Below are 19212 nucleotides of genomic sequence, written 5' to 3'. Positions count from 1 at the left end.
CCCTACCTCCAGATTGGAAGGGCATGTGTGCGATTGTACAATTCGCAATTCCGTTCACCCTGGCATTTGAAAAGAAAGAGATAGTAAAGTAAGAGATCACTATTGGGTACTTCGTTTGATGATCAGGTATATCTAGACTCTATAGGAACCCCAAGAGGGGTACCTGATGAATTCAAGACTCGTAACCAGATCACAGCAGATTTTGAATCAGCCTCTTCTGGTGGGTAACAGTAAACAAAAATGTGGACTGGATAAGTTATATTTTCTATAATCAGCAAAGGTTCATCAATTACACTAGACACGCAATTAAAAGTATAGCCGAACAACTTGATGCAACCAGCAGAATGGGCATGGGAGAATAGATATGATCCTAGCAGAAAAAGTGTGTGTGTGTGTGTGTGTGTGTGTGTAATGTTAGGAGGGAGCTGTTGTACCTTTATTCCAAATAACACAGCCCCAGATGGGTCTGTTACCCGAGCCCTGCAAGGTCTAACAACACTAGCCGAAGAACTAGCTGAAAATTCAGGAATCAGCACATCACTCACCGGGTGGCTAGAATTGTGGTTTGGAAAGTGGAAGGGTGTGGTGGTTTCAGTCCTTACCTCCTTGATCGTAGTGATGGGAGTACTAACCGCAGTAGGATGTTGTATCATACCTTGCGCACGGGGGTTAATCCAAAGGTTGATTGAAACAGCTTTGGCCACACAAATGCCCCTAAAGAGCAATTGGGGGGAAGAGCTCTACCTGTTAAACAATGAGGGAATAAGTGACCTCGGGGAGATTTCCAAAATAAATGAAATTTCGGAAAAGATGCTGCTTAATTTGGAAGCGACATATAAGATAACAAATGATAATTAAAGAAAAAGAGGGAAATTGTGGGATAAAGGTAAAACAGTGTTACTTCTGCAACCATAATTGCTTATTAATATCAGTATATAATTGTTTCAGCCAAATCAACAATTGCTTATTAACACCAGTATCAGCAAAAAGCTGAATTAATAATTGCTTATGTAAGGTAAAATGAACTAACACCAAGAATGGAAACTATGTGAAAGAAATACATAATTGCTTTTCATTAGCTGAAATGTGCATACAGGAATGAAGTGTGCCTGCAAACAATGGTAGATGTTACAGACAAACGGATAAGGTGAAAAGAACATCAAGTTTTGCCAAACTCGGCACGTTGCCCTCATGTTGGCACTGAACTGAGTCAAGTCACTTACAAATAAGGGACAGAATAAATAAGAGTGAGGGTCGCCCGGCTTGGAGTAGGGGGAGAAGTAAACAAGAGCGGAGAGCAGCTAGGCAGGGGCAGAACACAATAAGGGATATTAATAGGTTTGAAGGCCAATGAGGTAAACGGGGAAGTACTGAGAGAGACTCAATTAAACTGTATAAATTGTGGAGTAATTTTTGGATTGGTGGGTGCTACTTGTTAGCACCCATCCTTGCAACAACGTTTCAATAAAATTGGCTGCTTCAGAATTTGACTCAGACTGAAATTTAATATATTGTGAGCTTTGTTTCTCACATTATCTAAGTGTGTGTTTTTTTATGATCCATCTACAGCCCCGATGGCAATCCTACTGGACTATAGATCAACAGTGTGGGCCCAGCAATTCAGTATAATTATGTTCTAATTATGATGACCTTTACCACTAATAATACCAGACTATCAATTATCACTGGGAAATTCCTCCATTTAAATATTTCTTATTGGTATCTGAGAACATGGCTGAAACCAAAGCACAAGCCAACTTAAACGATATAAAAAAGCTACTGGAGACGTGGGAAATTTGACAGAATAAAAAGCTCCTGAAAATATTCAACAGGTCACACAGAATCTTTGGAGAGAGAAACAAATTTAATTTTTCGGGTCAATGACTTTTGTTAATTTTGTTTTGACCAAATATCATCAACCTACTAGTAAAGGGGTGTTGTTTTAATATACTTAGAATCTATACTAAAGTTCAGGCCACAGCTGGTGAACTGTTGTTCCTCAGGTTACAAATATGACCTTCACAATGTATTTGTGTGAGGCATTGTGACACAGAATGTTCGCAACTGCAATCCTTGAGTCAATGGATTGCCCGATTGTCTTGAGATCACTTCCTGTTGGCATGTTACTAGAATAAACACTTACATCCCCATGTTGCCCACTTTAGAACTCAATGTGTTAAACCAGGACCTTTTGAATTACAACTCAGGTTGGAAAAAAGATTTAACTTGATTTAATCAAGATTAACTTCATGGGTAAGTTACAAGTTGATCTTCATGTGGTAAACTTCTTTCTTGGCCTTCAGATTTCCTGTGTTGTTTCTCATTGTGAGTTGGATTTAAAACTGTTGCTAGGAAAAGCACTGGCAATGGAGTACATAATTTGGAAAGAAATTTCTGAGAGATGTATTTAGGGAGTAAAAGCATTTATTGATTAGTTTTCAGCACATTTATATGGCATGGACTATATCAGACCTTTTAAACACCTTTTAAAGGCAATATGTGGTGACATTGCTGAAAGGAAGTGAGAGAATATGCTATTCATTTATTATATGGTCAATTTTTGACCCAATTAAAATATAAAAAGCTAGCTCATGGCTAAATACTAGCAGCTGGTGAGGTACTAAAACAACTCAGTGAGAATGGGTCACTTAATAGCAGACCAGGGCTAAACAGCTTAGGTCATGATAGAGAGGTGGAAAACTCATGAGACAGTATGTCAGAAACATGCAGCAAGGCTACAAGAGACCCAATGGAGGCAAGACTGCACAGTGGATCCTTTAAAGATTAAATAATCCATTGAATGCAAGAGAATTTAAAAGAACAAAAGCAAGAACGAATTTTAAAAGCTTCTTTCAGGTGAAGCTTTTGATTAGGCAGCAACGCAGTGGTATTTTAGCAAATGACCACAGCTAGCACCATGTGGTATTTGCCATCACCTCCAGTATGTGGAACTGGGTAATGGCTGCTGCAGGTAGTTCATTCCCATTAATCCTCTTTTGTTTTTGTTTGATCTTGGGTCTGTTTTGGGATAGAGAATACATTACCATAGATAAATACATGGTTCTAAGAAAATCATTGTATGATTGCAAAAAACAAACACATTTTGTCAGGCATATCACTGTAGGATCTTAATAGAGTCATATCTACTCCTTCCAAAAGCTAGAGTTGAATTCTTTTTATCTGTTCACACAGCATGTGTGACATAAGTGGAGAGAATGAGTGGAGTCAATGCAAAAATAGGATATTAACTCTTTACAAGCCATTATCTTAAACACAACCACCTCAAATATCGTTGGCTTCCATTGTCACTGCTGTAATAATTTATAGGAAATTAGCTGTAGAAGTATCTTAGCCAAGAAATATAAATCACATAAAAAGGGAAATAAACAATTAAAGGTAGATATATTAATAATCTTGATTGAAAACTGCATGTTTAAGCATAACAAACAGACACAAAAGAACTGGCATAATGGAAATAGTGCAACAGAGAAGTCCTTGAAAATTCTCATGCAAAATGTAATGGAATTGCAGGAGTATGATAGCTTACCTTGTTTGGTGATCATGCAGTGAATCAGAGCGTATGTTATTGCAACCAGTCTCTTTGACATTGACATTGGTGGTGGTAATGCAATTTGTAGTGATCCCCATCTCTGATCAGGACCTGATGGCTTTCATATAAAATGCAATGCTGATTCAATATTCCTGAATTTCAAAAGAAAGTCTGAGATCTTGTTACTGACAGTTTGAACCTGAAAGAGTTAACTAAAATCCCAAGAAAAGCTCTGCCCATCAAGAAAAAAAAGGATTATTCTTGGGAGGAGCTAACCATTTCCTGATTTGTTCTCAGTGTGAACATTGTGAATGAAAAATAATAATCTGAATGTATTCTTAATTGAACCTAAGGCTTCACAAAAGACAATTGTCTGTTATAGATGTAATGTAACTAGCTATGCAACATGCAATAAACCCTACTTATCATTCAAGGAGAATGAGCCTATCCTCTACCGAGGGAATCATGTGGACTTCCTTTCCCATCCTATGCAAGGCTAACAACAGCAGGAAGAATTGGTGATTGCAAATTTTCCCAAGATATCCCAGATCTTATTCGATATTTAAATGAGAGATTGCAGGTCTGACAGTCTTGAATTGATTTCCAAAAAGGTCACTGCACATCTACCTTTGCTCCCAAAAGGAAAAGGTAGGCCCCAGGATCTGTACACACACAGTATTGGAAACAAACAACCATTTAAAGGATGAATGGAATTGTTAATGAGTTAATTTTATTGATTCAGTGTTATAATTACTATTGAGTTCTGATTTTACCAAAGGTATCATTCGAAACAGGACCCTGTTTAATTCAGAAAATAAAACATCACTTAGTCTTTTTTTAAGACAATCACTGAAGAAGTAGAGCAGGAATCCTCTGACATATTCAACGAGATCCCAATTGAACCATTACCAAACATGCAACACTCTGGAAAACAGGTAATGATACCATTACTCTGATAATATAAGGGACAAATCATAAAGTTGCACTCGTCCAAGCAGATCTAAATTATTCATAACATGTTTATCTTTTAGCTCAATTGTTCCATGACTGACTATTTGGCTCAAAATGCAAAGTATTGCTGACATTATAAATCAGAAATATAACCAAAATACATGGTGAAACTCTTCAAAGGTATGTATAGAAAACAAATCAGCTTTTCAAGCTAAGAACTTCAAAACTAGAAAATACTACAAAGGTGACAAGTTTTGGGAAAATTGTTGAGGTGGAACAAGGTCTGGGTGAAAAACAGAAGGGATGGGAAAGGGATGACAGGTGTGAGTTAAGTAGTAAATCTGAATAACAAAAATGTATAGCACTGCTGAAGGCAGAAAAAATATGCTGAAGAAGGGGTTAGAGAAGTTGTAATATGATTTATTTATCAATTGACTGAAATATATACAAACCTAACAAATCAATATCAGCTTTATAAATAAAAACAAGTTGAAAGATTTTGCAATTTTCATTTTTGATTTTTAAATGGCAAACAGTCATGCCCATAGACACAAAAAAAATGATAATAAAATGTATTATCACATGCAATATATAGTGACACATGTATCAGATGTCCACCATCTTGGATGATGGGTTAACACAAATGGATAATCCGCTAACGTGATAAGCTATCCCTCAGAAATTACATTATCACGTGTAGCTTTCTTCCATTAATTTGATCAGTTTACTCCACCAGAACAATTAATGCTAAATATTGCTGAAAGAAGACACACTTTGTCGAAATGTTTACCTTGCACTTATCAGGACAATTCACAAGAATATCAATTTAATGAGAAAAAATATCATTAATAATGTATGTGAGGAGACTGTTGATTAGTTGGCAAGTGTACTCTGATTGTTAAAGGTGCTGCCATAGAGAATGCACAATTAATGCTGATCTGGTTGTCAGATCTGATCTAGCTGGATATAGTCAGTTGCTTGTTGTAAACAGTGGAAGGGTTATGCTGTTTAAAATAATCCATCAGTTTTTGAGACATAGAACAGCATTGAAATTCATTTTCCACGTTATTGATTTGTATTTTGAGTAGGAGATCTTTTTGGCTTGAAGTCAGGATCTGGTCAGTGACAAACACCACTTGTGTTGCTACTACATAGTATCCCAGCATGAAGCAGCTGGCTTAAACATTAGAGATTCTTCACACTTCCTGTCTAATCTGAAAGTAGACTAGGTACTTTTCAGTACCATGAGTGTCGCTGTTAGGGCATTTCTTGGTTTTAGGTGATACCGAGCAAAAAGTGACCAGGGTAGCCATTATTCCATAGGTTGACATTTATGTGCCTGATTTCAGCATCAGGATTGCATGGGAAACAAATGGCTTGGGCACTATTTATGACATTGCCTAAGAAGCTTTTATTATAAGCTGTGGAATGGTTGGAGTCCCAATGTGTAAACTTACCAGTGAAGGGAGGTTTATATTCGACACGATATCCTAACATTAGATGTGATTCTGCAATTGAACAACATGTTCTGGATAATCCTGAGGATGCAAAGAATGACATTGACAACCAATTTAGGATTGCAGTGCAGTGTACTTGTGTGTATTGGAAAATGCATATATTTATACTCAAGGCACTGTTCTTTGTAAGCAGAAAGAACACACATATTGCACCTGTTTCAACTCAAACATTGTAAGGTAAGTTGGTGAAATGGATTCAAATGAGGCAGAGTGAAGGTGAAGATTTGTTTTTGAAATTGGAAGCCTGTGATCAGTGGTATACCCCAGGTTTTGGTGCTGGGATCCTTAATGTTTGTTATTTGGATTCACAAATTCAAGAAGGAATTAGATATAGTTCTTAGGGCTAAAGGGGCCAAAGAATACAAGAAGAAAACTGGAACAAGGTTCTGAGTTAGATGAATAGCCAAAGTGAATGGCAAAGCAGGCTCAAAAAGTCAAATGGGCGTTTCTGTTCCTGATGACAAACCTGGATGGTTTGGCTCTTAAAGAAAAGGCCCAGGTTGACTTACTGTGATGAAGGTGTGAAGTTTGGTTAAAAAATTCTTTCATGGAATGTGGGCATCATTGATATGAACAGCATTCATTCTCCATCCATAGTTGGCCTTGAGCTGACTGTCTCTCTAGGCCTTTGCAGATAGCAACCATATCACAGTGATCTGGAGTCACATTTGGGAAGATGGCATATTTCCTTTGCTAAACCATGTTTATGAAGTGTGTGTGTTTTTTACAATAATTGACAGTGGTTTTATGGCCACAATTAGGCTAGCTTTTAGTTTCAGATTTTATTGAATTCAAATGTCACCATCTTCCATGGTGGGATTCAAACCCATGTTTCTGTAACATTAGCTTGGGACTCTAGATTACTAATCCTGTGATGTTATCACAACAGCACCACTTCCCCTATAGAAGTGAGCAAACATTTTTGACTAACGAGCTCAGTACTGTAATGCAGCTAGCTTTCTTACACCTCCAATGTATTCTCAATTTCAAGTGTATTCTCACACATTGTTGGGTGCACTACATATTTCATAAATACACAAAGTGAACTTACCCTCAGAAACAATGCAACAAATCACAGGTTAAAAATAAAGCGGCTAGCATAACACTTGTGTGAGGATCTTTCTCAGAAATGTGTTGGTGCTGGGTGGAATGCCCTGGTTCTGAATGTGGACTAGCAAATGTTCCTTGAAGGAAGACCCTTCCATCCAAATGGTAAGTGTAGTTTTTAAAACTTCTCTTAAAATGGAGGCACAAGTGGGGAAACAGAATTGCTGACCTGAGCTGCTGTGCCCTCCTTCCCTATCCTAGAATCTACAACAGGAAGACGTTTGGATCAATTTGGTCCTTTTTACCCAGAAAGCTTCCTTTGTGTGGACAAATAGGTCACCAGCCGTGTTTGAATGAGTTCCGAGGCTCAAACTGGAACATGCTTTCCACCTCCAGACTCCAGCACATGCTTGGTGTGTGATACTCGCTGCAAGAGTAACAAATTTATAGTCAACTGTATTTTCCCTGACTTTAAAAGACAGTTCCTTCTGGGAAAATTTATATTATTTTGATGCTAACATAAAATTCTCTTCTGTTTATTAAGCTAGATTATGACAATAAACCAAATGAACAGGTGTGGATGGCACAAACAAGGGCGGAAACTGTGAGAAAGCTAATACCCCTATCCCACATATACACAATAAATAACAATATATAATAATAACAATAATACAACATCCAAATAGCCACTATATTTTGTCTGCAATTTGGGGGCTAAAACTTTTCACCATGCTCTCAGTATGGTTTATTGCAATTTCATGTAACGTCTTTCCCAATTTAATGCCATTAGAAAGAAGAACACATGGGATTTAATACATTAATGATGACTATGTACCTGATTAAAGTACTCTGACATCAACTGTATACAGCGTCGAAAAGTGTGGCACTGGAAAAGCACACACAGCATCCAAGGAGCAGGAGAATCACCATTTTGGGTATTAGCCCTTCATCAGGAATTTGGAGGGGGAAAGGGGGCTGAGAGATAGAAAGCAGGATGGGGGTGGGAGTGGGGGGTGAAGTAGCTGGAAAGGTGATAGGTAAATGCAGGTCAGGTTTGATTGTGATGGGGAGGATGAAACAAATAAGTGGGAAGAAAGATGGACAGGTAGGATAGGTTAAGAGGGCATTACTAAATTGGAGGGTTGGATCTGAGATAAGATGAGGGGAGGAGACATGAGCAATCATGGTGAAATCGACTTTGATGCCATGTGGTTGGAGGGTCTCAAGATGGAAGATGAGGAGTTCTTCCTCCAGGCATCAGGTGGTTTGGGTTTGGCAATGGAGGAAACCAGGATTTGTACGTGGGAGGGTGAGTTGAAGTGGTCAGCCAACAGGGCAGTGGGGTTGTTTGTGTGCCAGAGATGTTCCCTGAAACATTCCATGAGTTGATGTCCTGTCTCCCCGATATGGAGGAGATCACATCAAGAACAATGGACACAGTAGGTGAGGTGTTTGGATGTGCAGGAAAATCTCTGCCAGATGTGGAAGGATCCTTTGGGGCCTTAGGTGGAGGTGAGAGGCGGGGTGTGGGTACAGGTTTTTGGTGCCAGGAGTTGGTGGGGACATAGACCTAAAGAGGGAGTCACAAAGGGAATGGTCCCTGCAGAATGCTGATAGGGTGGGGAGGGGAATATATCTCTGGTAGTGAGGTCTGATTGTAGATGGCGCAAATGGCAGAGGATAATGCACTGTATTCGGAATGGTCTTGATGTGTTTTCTTCTACACTGAGGAGACAGGATGCCAACTTGTGGAACACCGCCCTGAGGTTGGCCACTTCAACTCCCCGTCCCACTCCGCCAAGGACATGCAAGTGCTGGATCTCCTCCATCGCCAAATCCAAGAGACCCACGCCTGGAGGAAGAACCCCTTACCATCCACATTGGGACCCTCCAACCACATGGAATTAATGTTGATTTCACCATTTCCTCATCCCCTCTCCCCCCCATCTCATTCCAGATCCAATCCTCCAACTTGGCATCGCCCTCATGAATTTTCCTACCTGTCCATCTTCCTTTCCACCTATCAGCTCCACCTTCCTCTCTGACCTATCACCATCACCCTCCACCTGCACCTACCTCCCGCCTTCCTAGCTACCTTCCCCACAGCCCGACCCCCACTTTCTTAGATATCTCTCAGTCCCCTTCCACTCACATTCATGATGAAGGGTTTATGCCTGAAATGTCAATTCTCCTGCTCCTCAGATGCTGCCTGACCTGTGGTGCTTTTCCAGAGCCACACTTTTTGACTCTGATCTCCAGCATCTGCACTCCTCACTTTCTCCTATCAGCTGTACACGGAGCACAATGAGAGAGTCTCAAGAGAAACCTGTCATGGAGCTGGAGGAAGAAAGCAGAGAGGTTTATTTGGTAATGTGCAAAGATATACAGGTACATATAAAGAGAGTTATATTACAGAAAGTGAGAGACAGCCTCATTCTAACATAAGAATGAACCAGGGATGCGAGGAACTAAGAGTAGTGGCAGCCCAATAAAACCAAAGCATAATCAAAGAGTGCAAGTGATACATCCATTACCAAGTGAAACAAACGAGAGGAAAGCTATAATAAATAATACTCTCTTAAAGCAGGAAGAACATAAGACCATTAGGAATAGCTGCAGGAATGAACCATATTATCCTTGGGTCTTTTCTAACATTCTGTAAGTTAATGGCAGAATATATGTATTAATTCCATTCTTCTGTCCTATGTCATAGCTCTTGATTTCCCTATTGATTAAAAATCTATCGATATAAGTCTTAACTATAATCAGCAACTAGACAGGCACAAATCTCAGGCAGAGAGCGTTCCAAAGACTCATGAGCCTCTGAGTGAACAAAGTTCTCATAGTTCTAAATGGTAGACCACTTATCCCGAGGCAGCACTTTAAGACTTACATGTATTTTAACCTAATCACTTCTAATTCTTCTGAATTCCAGAGAACACAAGTCCATTCTACTCAATCATTTCTTAACCTTCAATCCTCCAACCCCGAATCAAACAGCTGAACCTTCAGTGCTCTTCCACTATAGCAATTATATCCTTGCTTAGGTAAAGAGACCAACCTTGTACTCCAGGGATGGTCCCACCAAAGTCCTTTTTGATTGCAGCAAGATTTCTTTCCTCTTATACTTTAATCATTGTGCAATAAATGTCAAATGTCATTTGGCTTCTCAAGTGCTTGCTTTTTCTCCAAGGACACACAGATTGTTCTGAATCTCAACATATACTGAATCTCTCAACTTTTAAAAAATTACTCTGCTTTTCTATTCTTCCTAATGAGTTGGCTAATTCCACACTTGCTCATGTCACATTCCACATTGCAAATTCCCCAGCCACCTCATAGACATCTAGTCATTGACATAGCTTGGGTTCTTGAAACATTCCTGGAGTGCTGAAAATGATCTGTTTATTCCTATTGTCAGATCCAACATGCTTCGTTTAATGTTTTTTCTAACCTTCTTCAGTTACGTTATGACTTTATGTGATTTGTTTATCTGTAATCCAGACCATATCATTCTTCTACTCCATTTATACTCTTATTTTTCAAAGTGTATATGACTTCCTTATTCTTCCTACTGAAATGGATGATGGTACTATCTGCAAAATAAAAAAAGATTTGGAGATTTCCTTGACCTTTATAGCCAATTATGAACCTCTTCCCATACTCTTAAGATTTAATGATAAGTAAGGGAAAAGTTAATGAAGTTGATGCTATGTTCACAACTTTGAAACAGGATTTGACAAGGTATCACTTAATGGATGTTATCAAACCTCTCAGACTAAAGTGATATGAATACAAAGATGATCAAGAAGCAGAAAGGAAAGAGTAATGGTGAACATTTGTTATTTTGAAGACTGAAAGTTTGATATTCAGAACACTGTTCACTTTAATACCTACTAATATCCCGACTTTAATATACACAGCGAAATTTCAAACATCGTAAATGAGACAAAACTCATATATAGAGTAAACAGTGACAATTCAGGAGGACATAGATTATCAAAATAGACGCACAAATGGAAGATTAGAAAGGCAGGAGGCTGGAAGAACACAACAAGCCAGGCAGCGTTAGGAGGCGGAGAAGTCGAAGTCAGGAAGCTCCTGAAAAATGGTTACATCCAAAACACCAACTTCTCCACCTCCTGATACTGCCTGGCTTTCTGTGTTCTTTCAGCCTCTTTCCTGTCTAGTTTGGATTCCAGTATCTGCAGTCTTTTTTTGTCTCTGCACAAATGGCAGATGACATTCAACACAAAATGAGAAATGACACATTTTGGTGGGAAGAACAAGGAAAAAAATATGAACTGAATGGTTAAATTTAGAATGGAGAGCAGGAACCTGGGATGTGTTCACAAAATCTTTGAAGGCAAGCCAATAAATTAAACAAACTGTGAAACAAAATCTTATGGACTATTGACCTACAAAAACAATGAGTGTACATTACAATTTTATAAATCGTTTGTCCAGCCTTAGCTGAAATACTTTATTCAAACCTGAGTGCCACACATGAACATATTTATTAGGATCTGGAATAGGCAACTTAGCCTCTCAAACCTGCTCTGCCATTCAACCAGACCATGGCTGATCTGATTACTTCACATGCCCGCCTACATTTGATTGACTATTTCTAACTTGTTCATCAGGAATCTATTTACCTTTGTCTTAAAAACACTCAAGGACTCTCTTTCTACTGCCTTTTAGGCTGGACAGCTCCAAAGACTCTCAATCATCTGAGGGAAAATATTTCCCCTTATCGTTATCTTAAATGAATGACACCTTATATTAAGTACTTGGTTCTAAATTCTCTCAGAGTAGGAAACTTCCTTTCAGCATGTCTGCTCTTCCCTCATAATAAGACAATACACCCATTCCAGGTATCAAACAGGAAAATTGGAAAATTTTCATTTCTCTTCTTCATTTCTCCTTCATAATTTACTTTCCTACATATCTTTGTGTCATCAGAAAATTTATCACACATGCCTTTGGTCCCTTTGTCCAATTAATATAGAAAAACTATAAAACATTGAGTGCCTAGCATTCATCCCTGTGGCAAACCACTTACTTTATTTTGCTAACTGAAAAATATTTCATGTTCACATATGCTCTGCTTCCGGTGAGCTCGCCAATCTTCATTCAGGCTAATAAGTCCCCCTGTATAACAGGAACTTTTATTTTCCTCGAATATTTTTGATGTGGCATCTTACCAATGCCTTCTTGAAATCTACATGCAGTATATCCACTTGTTCCCCTTTATCGACAGCACATGTTACAATCTCAAACAACACCAGCCAATTTGTTTACCTTTCATATAACCATGTTGATCCAATCTAATTCCTTGGCTTTTTCTAAGTGCACTGCTAAAACTTCTTTAATAATAACTTCAAACATTTTCCCATTGAAAGGTAGAACATAGAACATAGAACAATACAGCACAGAACAGGCCCTTCGGCCCACGATGTTGTGCCGAACATTTCTCCTAGCTTAAGCACCTATCCATGTACCTATCCAATTGCCGCTTAAAGGTCACCAATGATTCTGACTCTGCCACTCCCACAGGCAGCGCATTCCATGCCCCCACCACTCTCTGGGTAAAGAATCTACCCCTGACATCTCCCCTATACCTTTCACCCTTCACCTTAAATTATGTCCCCTTGTAACACTCTGTTGTACCCGGGGAAAAAGTCTCTGACTGTCTACTCTATCTATTCCCCTGATCATCTTATAAACCTCTATCAAGTCACCCCTCATCCTTCGCCGTTTCAATGAGAAAAAGCCTAGCACTCTCAAAATTTCCTCATACGACCTATTCTCCATACCAGGCAACAGCCTGGTAAATCTCCTCTGCACCCTCTCCAAAGCTTCCACATCTTTCCTAAAGTGAGGCGACCAGAACTGCACACAGTACTCTAAATGTGGCCTTACCAAGGTCCTATACAGTTGCAACATCACCTCACGAGTCTTGAATTCAATCCCTCTGCTAATGAACGCTAATACATCATAGACCTTCTTACAAGCTCTATCCACCTGAGTGGCAACTTCCAAAGAGCTATGAACATAGACCCCAAGATCCCTCTGCTCCTCCACCTTACTAAGAACCCTACTGTTAACCCTGTATTCCGCATTCTTATTTGTCCTTCCAAAATGGACAACATCACACTTGACAGGGGTGAATTCCATCGGCCACTCTTCAGCCCAGCTTTACATCATATCTAAGTCCCTTTGCAGCTGACAACAGCCCTCCTCGCTATCCACAACTCCACCGAAGATGTTAAGCTAACAGGCCTGCAGTTTCTTGTTTTCTATCTCCTTTCATTTTTTTTCCAAAAAATTAGTTATTTAGCATTTTATGAAATATATCATTGTCTTAAAGTGGGTGCAGAAGGAAACCACTAGAATTAAAGCAGGAATGAGGGATTACAATTACTTAGAATAATTGGATGGCCTGTCGTTATTCTACTCAGAGCAGAGTAAGTTAAGAGGAGATTTGATTCCATTGTCCAAAATCACACATGGTAGAAGAAATGAGAAGTTTCCAGTGTTAGATATGTTGGTAACCAAAAATGTTTGCTAAAAGAATCATCGGCGACATGAAAACACAGTAATTTACACAGCAAGTTATTCTGATCTGAACTGCACTGCGTGGCAATGTGTTGGAAACAATGTCAATGATAATCTTTAAATTGACGAAACAGGTGAAGGTGAAACATAAAACAAGCCATGGGAAATGCGTAAGGGGTGGCATGGTGGCTCAGTGGTTCGCACTGCTGCTTCACAGCGCCAGGGACCCGGGTTTGATTCCAGCCTCGGGCAACTGTTGTGTGGTGTTTGTACATTCGTCCCGTGTCTGAATGGGTTTCCTTCGGGTGCTCCAGTTTCCTCTCACAATCCAAACATGTGCAAGTTAGGTGAATGGGGCATGCTGAATTGCCAGATGTGCTCATGGATGTGTAGATTAGGTGGATTAGTCAGGGATAAATGTAAAGTAATGGGGAATGAGCTTGGGTGGGATACTATTTGGAGGGTCAGTGTGGATTTGCTGGGCCGAAGGGCCTGTTTCCACACTGTAGGGATTCTAAGAAAAATTTTAATTTTATAATTCCCACGGGGTCAAGATGATGAGGCTAATGACCTTACCCTGTGCAATACTGTTCTAGAATTTGATTGCCTATCCTCCAGATTTCCATTCTGAACACACTTTAAGTGCATTAAAAATTTTTGTTACACTAGGATATCAAATAAGCTGCTTTTCTAACCAAAATCTTAATCCATATTTAATTGAAGCTTGCAATGAAACAAATCCCCGCCATTATTTTGAATATATAATTACTGGCTCTTTCTTCACAGCCAGTTTCTTTATTTGCATTAGTTGTTATTATTATAATTTGCTGTTGACTGTCAAAATATCTTACGAAGCAACAAGGGATTATCTTGTTATAATTTTGATGATATCTGATGGTGGCAGAATTATATTTTGCTTTAGATTTGAAAATAGCACATGTTTCTTCTTTTGAAGCCATTAACTGCAAAAGATTCTTATCAGATGGCATATAAGGACCATGTGTATGAACTGATTGAAAAGGGAACCACAACTAAAGATGTACAGAAACCTGAAGTATCTGAACGAAAGGTAAGCAGTAGTTCTGATGAATGGAGGAGACTGTAGTAAAAACTTGAAGGTATATGTCAAATATGTGGTCCAGGCAGCAATTCACAAAGCACAATATTTGCATATTTATGACAGAATTCACTACTAACTTGAGATCTTAATCAAAAACATCACAGAAAAAGCTTCAAAATATTCTGGTTACTAAATGCTCAAAAAATAGGTACAAGGATCTGATTGTGTAAATAACCTACATCCATTGCTTCTAATGCAGTCAGCAGGCACACATCTGGCTGTCAGTTAATTTGCAGATTCAGACCAGATAGCCATGATGGGCAATGCCAAGAATTACCCCCAACAACCCAGATGCAGCATTCCAAAAAAATTGTGGACCTCACATGAATTGTCATGGTCAGTGAATGTTATATTCAAATGCCATACCCTATTCTACAATTGAAATAATACTGGGAGAGCCACTGCTATTGGCATATGCACGGGAAATGGAAGAGTAGGATTCATTCTGAAATGTCATCTTCACTCACGTCTGGGGACTTCTGCTAGAATTCAAAGAACTGTCCAATGGACAAGCTAAGCAACAGCCTGATGTAGTCAAATTCACTCAAACTCAATGTCCTACACGCTGCGACAACCGTCAGCATTTGGTGACCTGCCACACGATGAGTTTTCATAGCAATATACAATCAGAAGTAAGGTGATGTTCCGATTCCAGTGACCCTTCTTCAGAACTGATAATAGCTCGGAAAATATATGATGTCAGGAGGTGTGTGGGGTGGTGATGGACTGAGTGGGTACGTAGAGATGGATCACAGAGAGAAAGAATGATAGTTAGTCAAAGAATTGAATGATCGTCAGCCAGGAAAGGAAAAAAGTGGTTAGCAATGCTACCTCACAGCGCCAGAGACCCGGGTTCAATTCCTGCCTCAGGTGACTGACTGTGTGGAGTTTGCACATTCTCCCCGTGTCTGCGTGGGTTTCCTCCAGGTGTTTCGGTTTCCTCCCACAGCCCAAAGATGTGCAGGTCAGGTGAATTGGCCATGCTAAATTGCTCTAGTGTTAAGTAAGGGGGTAAGTGTAGGGGTATGGGTGGGTTGCACTTCGGCGGGTTGGTGTGGACTTGTTGGGCCAAAGGGCCTGTTTCCACACTGTAATTCATCTAAAAAGCTGTAAATGGGGACCCTAAGCAGGTGAAAATAAGTTGGCTGTGCTGAAAGAAGTACACAACATGACAGGGCCTAAGGTTTACGGGTGGGGAACGGATGTAGCAAAAAGCATTCAGGTTCTAAAAGTTGTTGAAATTAATATTAAGACCTGAAGGCTGCAGGGTCTCCAGCTGAGCTTCGCGGGATCACATTGCGTAGAGTACAGTGGTCTAGATTGACAGATGTGCAGGTAAAAATCACTGCTTCACTTACAAGGTGTGTCTGGAGCTAAGGATAGTGAGGAGGGAAGAAGGGCAGCACGGTGACTCAGTGGTTAGCACTGCTGCCTCACAACACCAGGGACCCGGGGTCAATTCCTACCTCAGGCAACTGTCTGTGTGGAGTTTGTACATTCTCCTCGTGTCTGCGTGGGTTTCCTCTGGGTGCTCCGGTTTCCTCAAATGGTCCGAAGATGTGCAGATCAGGTGAACTGGCCATGCTAAATTGCCCATAGTGATAGGTGCATTAGTCAGGGGTAAATGTAGGGGATTGGGTCTGGGTAGGTTGCTCTTCGGAGGGTTGGTGTGGACTTGTTGGGCCGAGGGGTCTGTTTCCACACTGTAGGGAATCTAATCTAAGAAAATCTAATCTAAACGGGCATGTGTTGCACATTCTGTGATAGCATGGAAAGGTCCTGTGATTAAAGGCGTAATTCAATTAAAGGTGTATTCCAATCTTGAGTCAGATTGGTTCTATTTCCAAAGTAGGTATTTGTAAAATGTCATATGGATTATAAAAAAAAATTGACTGCCTACAGATTGTGTACTTTTTGAACAAAATAAAATGTATCTGCAAATACAATTCTGCAAATGCAAATTCGCCCCATGGACTTACATGTGTGTGAGTGCATGTGGGAGTGTGAAAGAATGTGCATGCGCATTTGTTTGATAGAATGTGCACATGAGTGTGATGTAGTATATGCGTATGTGCATGGATGTGAGGGTAGGTGGTGTATGTGTGTGTGCCTGAGTGTGTGTGTGTATGAGAGAGGATCTGCATGAGTGTGTGTGTAAGTGTTTATGTGGGCCTGTTGTGTGAGTGTGTGTGAGAGTGTATAGTGTGGTGGGGTCACTTGAAGTGTGACATGAACCCAAGGTCTCAGTTGAGGCCATCCTCATGGGTATCGAACTTGGCTAACAGTCTCAGCTCAGCCACTCTATATTGCTGCATATCAAGTCCAGCTTAGAGAATGGTCACCCAAAGATCTGAGGCAGAATGTCTTTGACTGCTGAAGTGTTCGCCAACTGGGAGGGAACATCCCTGTCTTATGATTGTTGCATGGTGTCCATTCATCCATTGCCGTAGCGTCTGCTTGGTCTTGCCAATGTAGCACACCTCGGGGCATCCTTCCCTGCAATGTATCAGATAGACAACATTAGTCGAGTCACATGAGTACCTGTCGTGTACATGGTGGGTGGTGTTCCCACGTGTAATGGTGGTATCCATGTTGACACTCTGACTCATCTTGCAGTGGTTGCCATGACAGGGTTGTGTGGTGTTATGGTCAATGTTGTCCTGAAGGCTGGGCAGTTTGCTGCGAACAATGGTGTGTTTAAGATATGGTGATTGTTTAAAGGTGAGAAGTGGGGGTGTAGGGATGGTCTTGGTGAGGTGTTTATGCTCATTGATAATGTGTTGTGGGCTGCGAAAAAATGGCCTAGTTTCTCTGCTCCTGGAAATTACTGGACAATGAAGGGTACCCTATCAGTTGCATCCTGGGTCTATCTCCTGAGGAGGTCATTACGGTTTCTCACTGTGGCACATTAGAACTGGTGATCGATGAGTTGAGCATCATACCCTGTTCTTATGAGAGTGTCCTTCATGACCTTCAAGTGTCTGTCATGTTCCTCCTCATCTGAACAGATCTTGTATGTATGTAGAGCTTGTCCGTGGGGGATGGCTGTTTTAATATGTTTAGGGAGGACACAGTTTAAAAATACGGGGTAGACCAGTTGAGACAGAGATGAGGAGAAACTTCTTCACCCAGAGAGTGGTAGATGTGTGGAATGTTCTGCCCCAGAGGGCAGTGGAGGCCCAGTCTCTGGATTCATTTAAGAAAGAGTTGGATAGAGCTCTCAAGAATAATGGAATCAAGGGTTATGGAGATAAGGCAGGAAGAGGATACTGATTAAGGATGGTCAGCCATGATCATATTGAATGGTGGTGCAGGCTCGAAGGGCAGAATAGCCTACTCATGTACCTATTGTCTATTGTCTATTGAAGCTGGAGAAGTGTAGCATTGTGAGGTAGTCTGTGGGTTAGTGGTCATGGTAATCAATGCAAGATGTGTTAGAGTGTTGACATGGATTGTATCATTACACGTGGGGACACCACCCACCATGTATGCGGCAGGCACACATGTAACTCAGCCAACATTGTCTATCTGATATACAGCAAGCAACAATGTCCCAAGACAAGGTACAATGGTGAGACCAAGCAGATGCTACAACAACAGATGAATGGACACCATGCAACAATCACCAGGCAGGATTGTTCCTCCCCATCAGGGAACACTTCAGCGGTCAGGGACATTTGGTCTTGGATTTTCACCTGATCATCCTCCAAGATAGACTTTGGGGTGTGCAATGATGCAGAGTAGCCAAGCAGAGGCTGGTAGCCAAGTTTGGTTCTCATAGGGATGGCTTCAACTGGGATCTTACGTTCATATCATACTGCAGGTGACCCAAGCACACTATACACTCTCACACATACTCCTACATACTTATAGATTCATGTAGACCCTCTCTCATACACATATTTTCTCTCAGGCACACACATGCACACCCCACACACTCATATCCTTGCACCCACCCTCTCACAGGCATATACTCCATCACACTCACGCTCACACTCTATCAAGCATGCACACACACACACACTTACAGTCTTTCTCTCTCACTCACACACACATACACACAGAGACCCCCCCCCCCCACACACACACACACACACACTCTCTCACTCTCTCTCTGCCACATGCACGCACACACACAGGTAAGTTGATGGGATGAAATTGCATTTGCAGAATTGTATTTCAGATACATTCGGTTTTGTTCAAAAAGCACACAATCTGTAGGCAGTCAATATTTTATATAATCCTTGTGATATTTTATAAATTCCTACTTAGGAAATAGAACCAGTCTGACTCAAGATTAGAATACAGACAGACTGTAACCTCACACCTTTAATACATTGCCTGAGCTGAGATGTCACCTTTTTACCTCAGGAATGTGACTTGAAAGAAGTTCTGGGATTAACATGTTAATGAATCAATACTTGCAATCCATTCTAAAAGATGAAAGACTTAACAGCAACCTAGGTTTG

General features: G+C 40.4%; 1 protein-coding gene across 1 annotated transcript in view; it reads left to right on the top strand.

The window, feature by feature from the left end:
- Positions 1-9369: 9369 nt before the first annotated feature.
- Positions 9370-19212, top strand: part of LOC132821356 (rho guanine nucleotide exchange factor 4-like) — a 99750-nt gene continuing 89907 nt past the window's right edge. Inside the window, exons 1-2 of the mRNA XM_060833938.1 lie at positions 9370-9453; positions 14579-14692. Of these exons, the coding sequence (XP_060689921.1) occupies positions 9370-9453; positions 14579-14692 (198 nt within the window). The remainder of the gene's footprint in view (positions 9454-14578; positions 14693-19212) is intronic.

The sequence above is a fragment of the Hemiscyllium ocellatum genome, chromosome 13 (genome assembly GCF_020745735.1).
Source record: "Hemiscyllium ocellatum isolate sHemOce1 chromosome 13, sHemOce1.pat.X.cur, whole genome shotgun sequence".
NCBI lineage: Eukaryota > Metazoa > Chordata > Chondrichthyes > Orectolobiformes > Hemiscylliidae > Hemiscyllium > Hemiscyllium ocellatum.
This window is presented reverse-complemented; position numbering and strand designations above follow the sequence as displayed.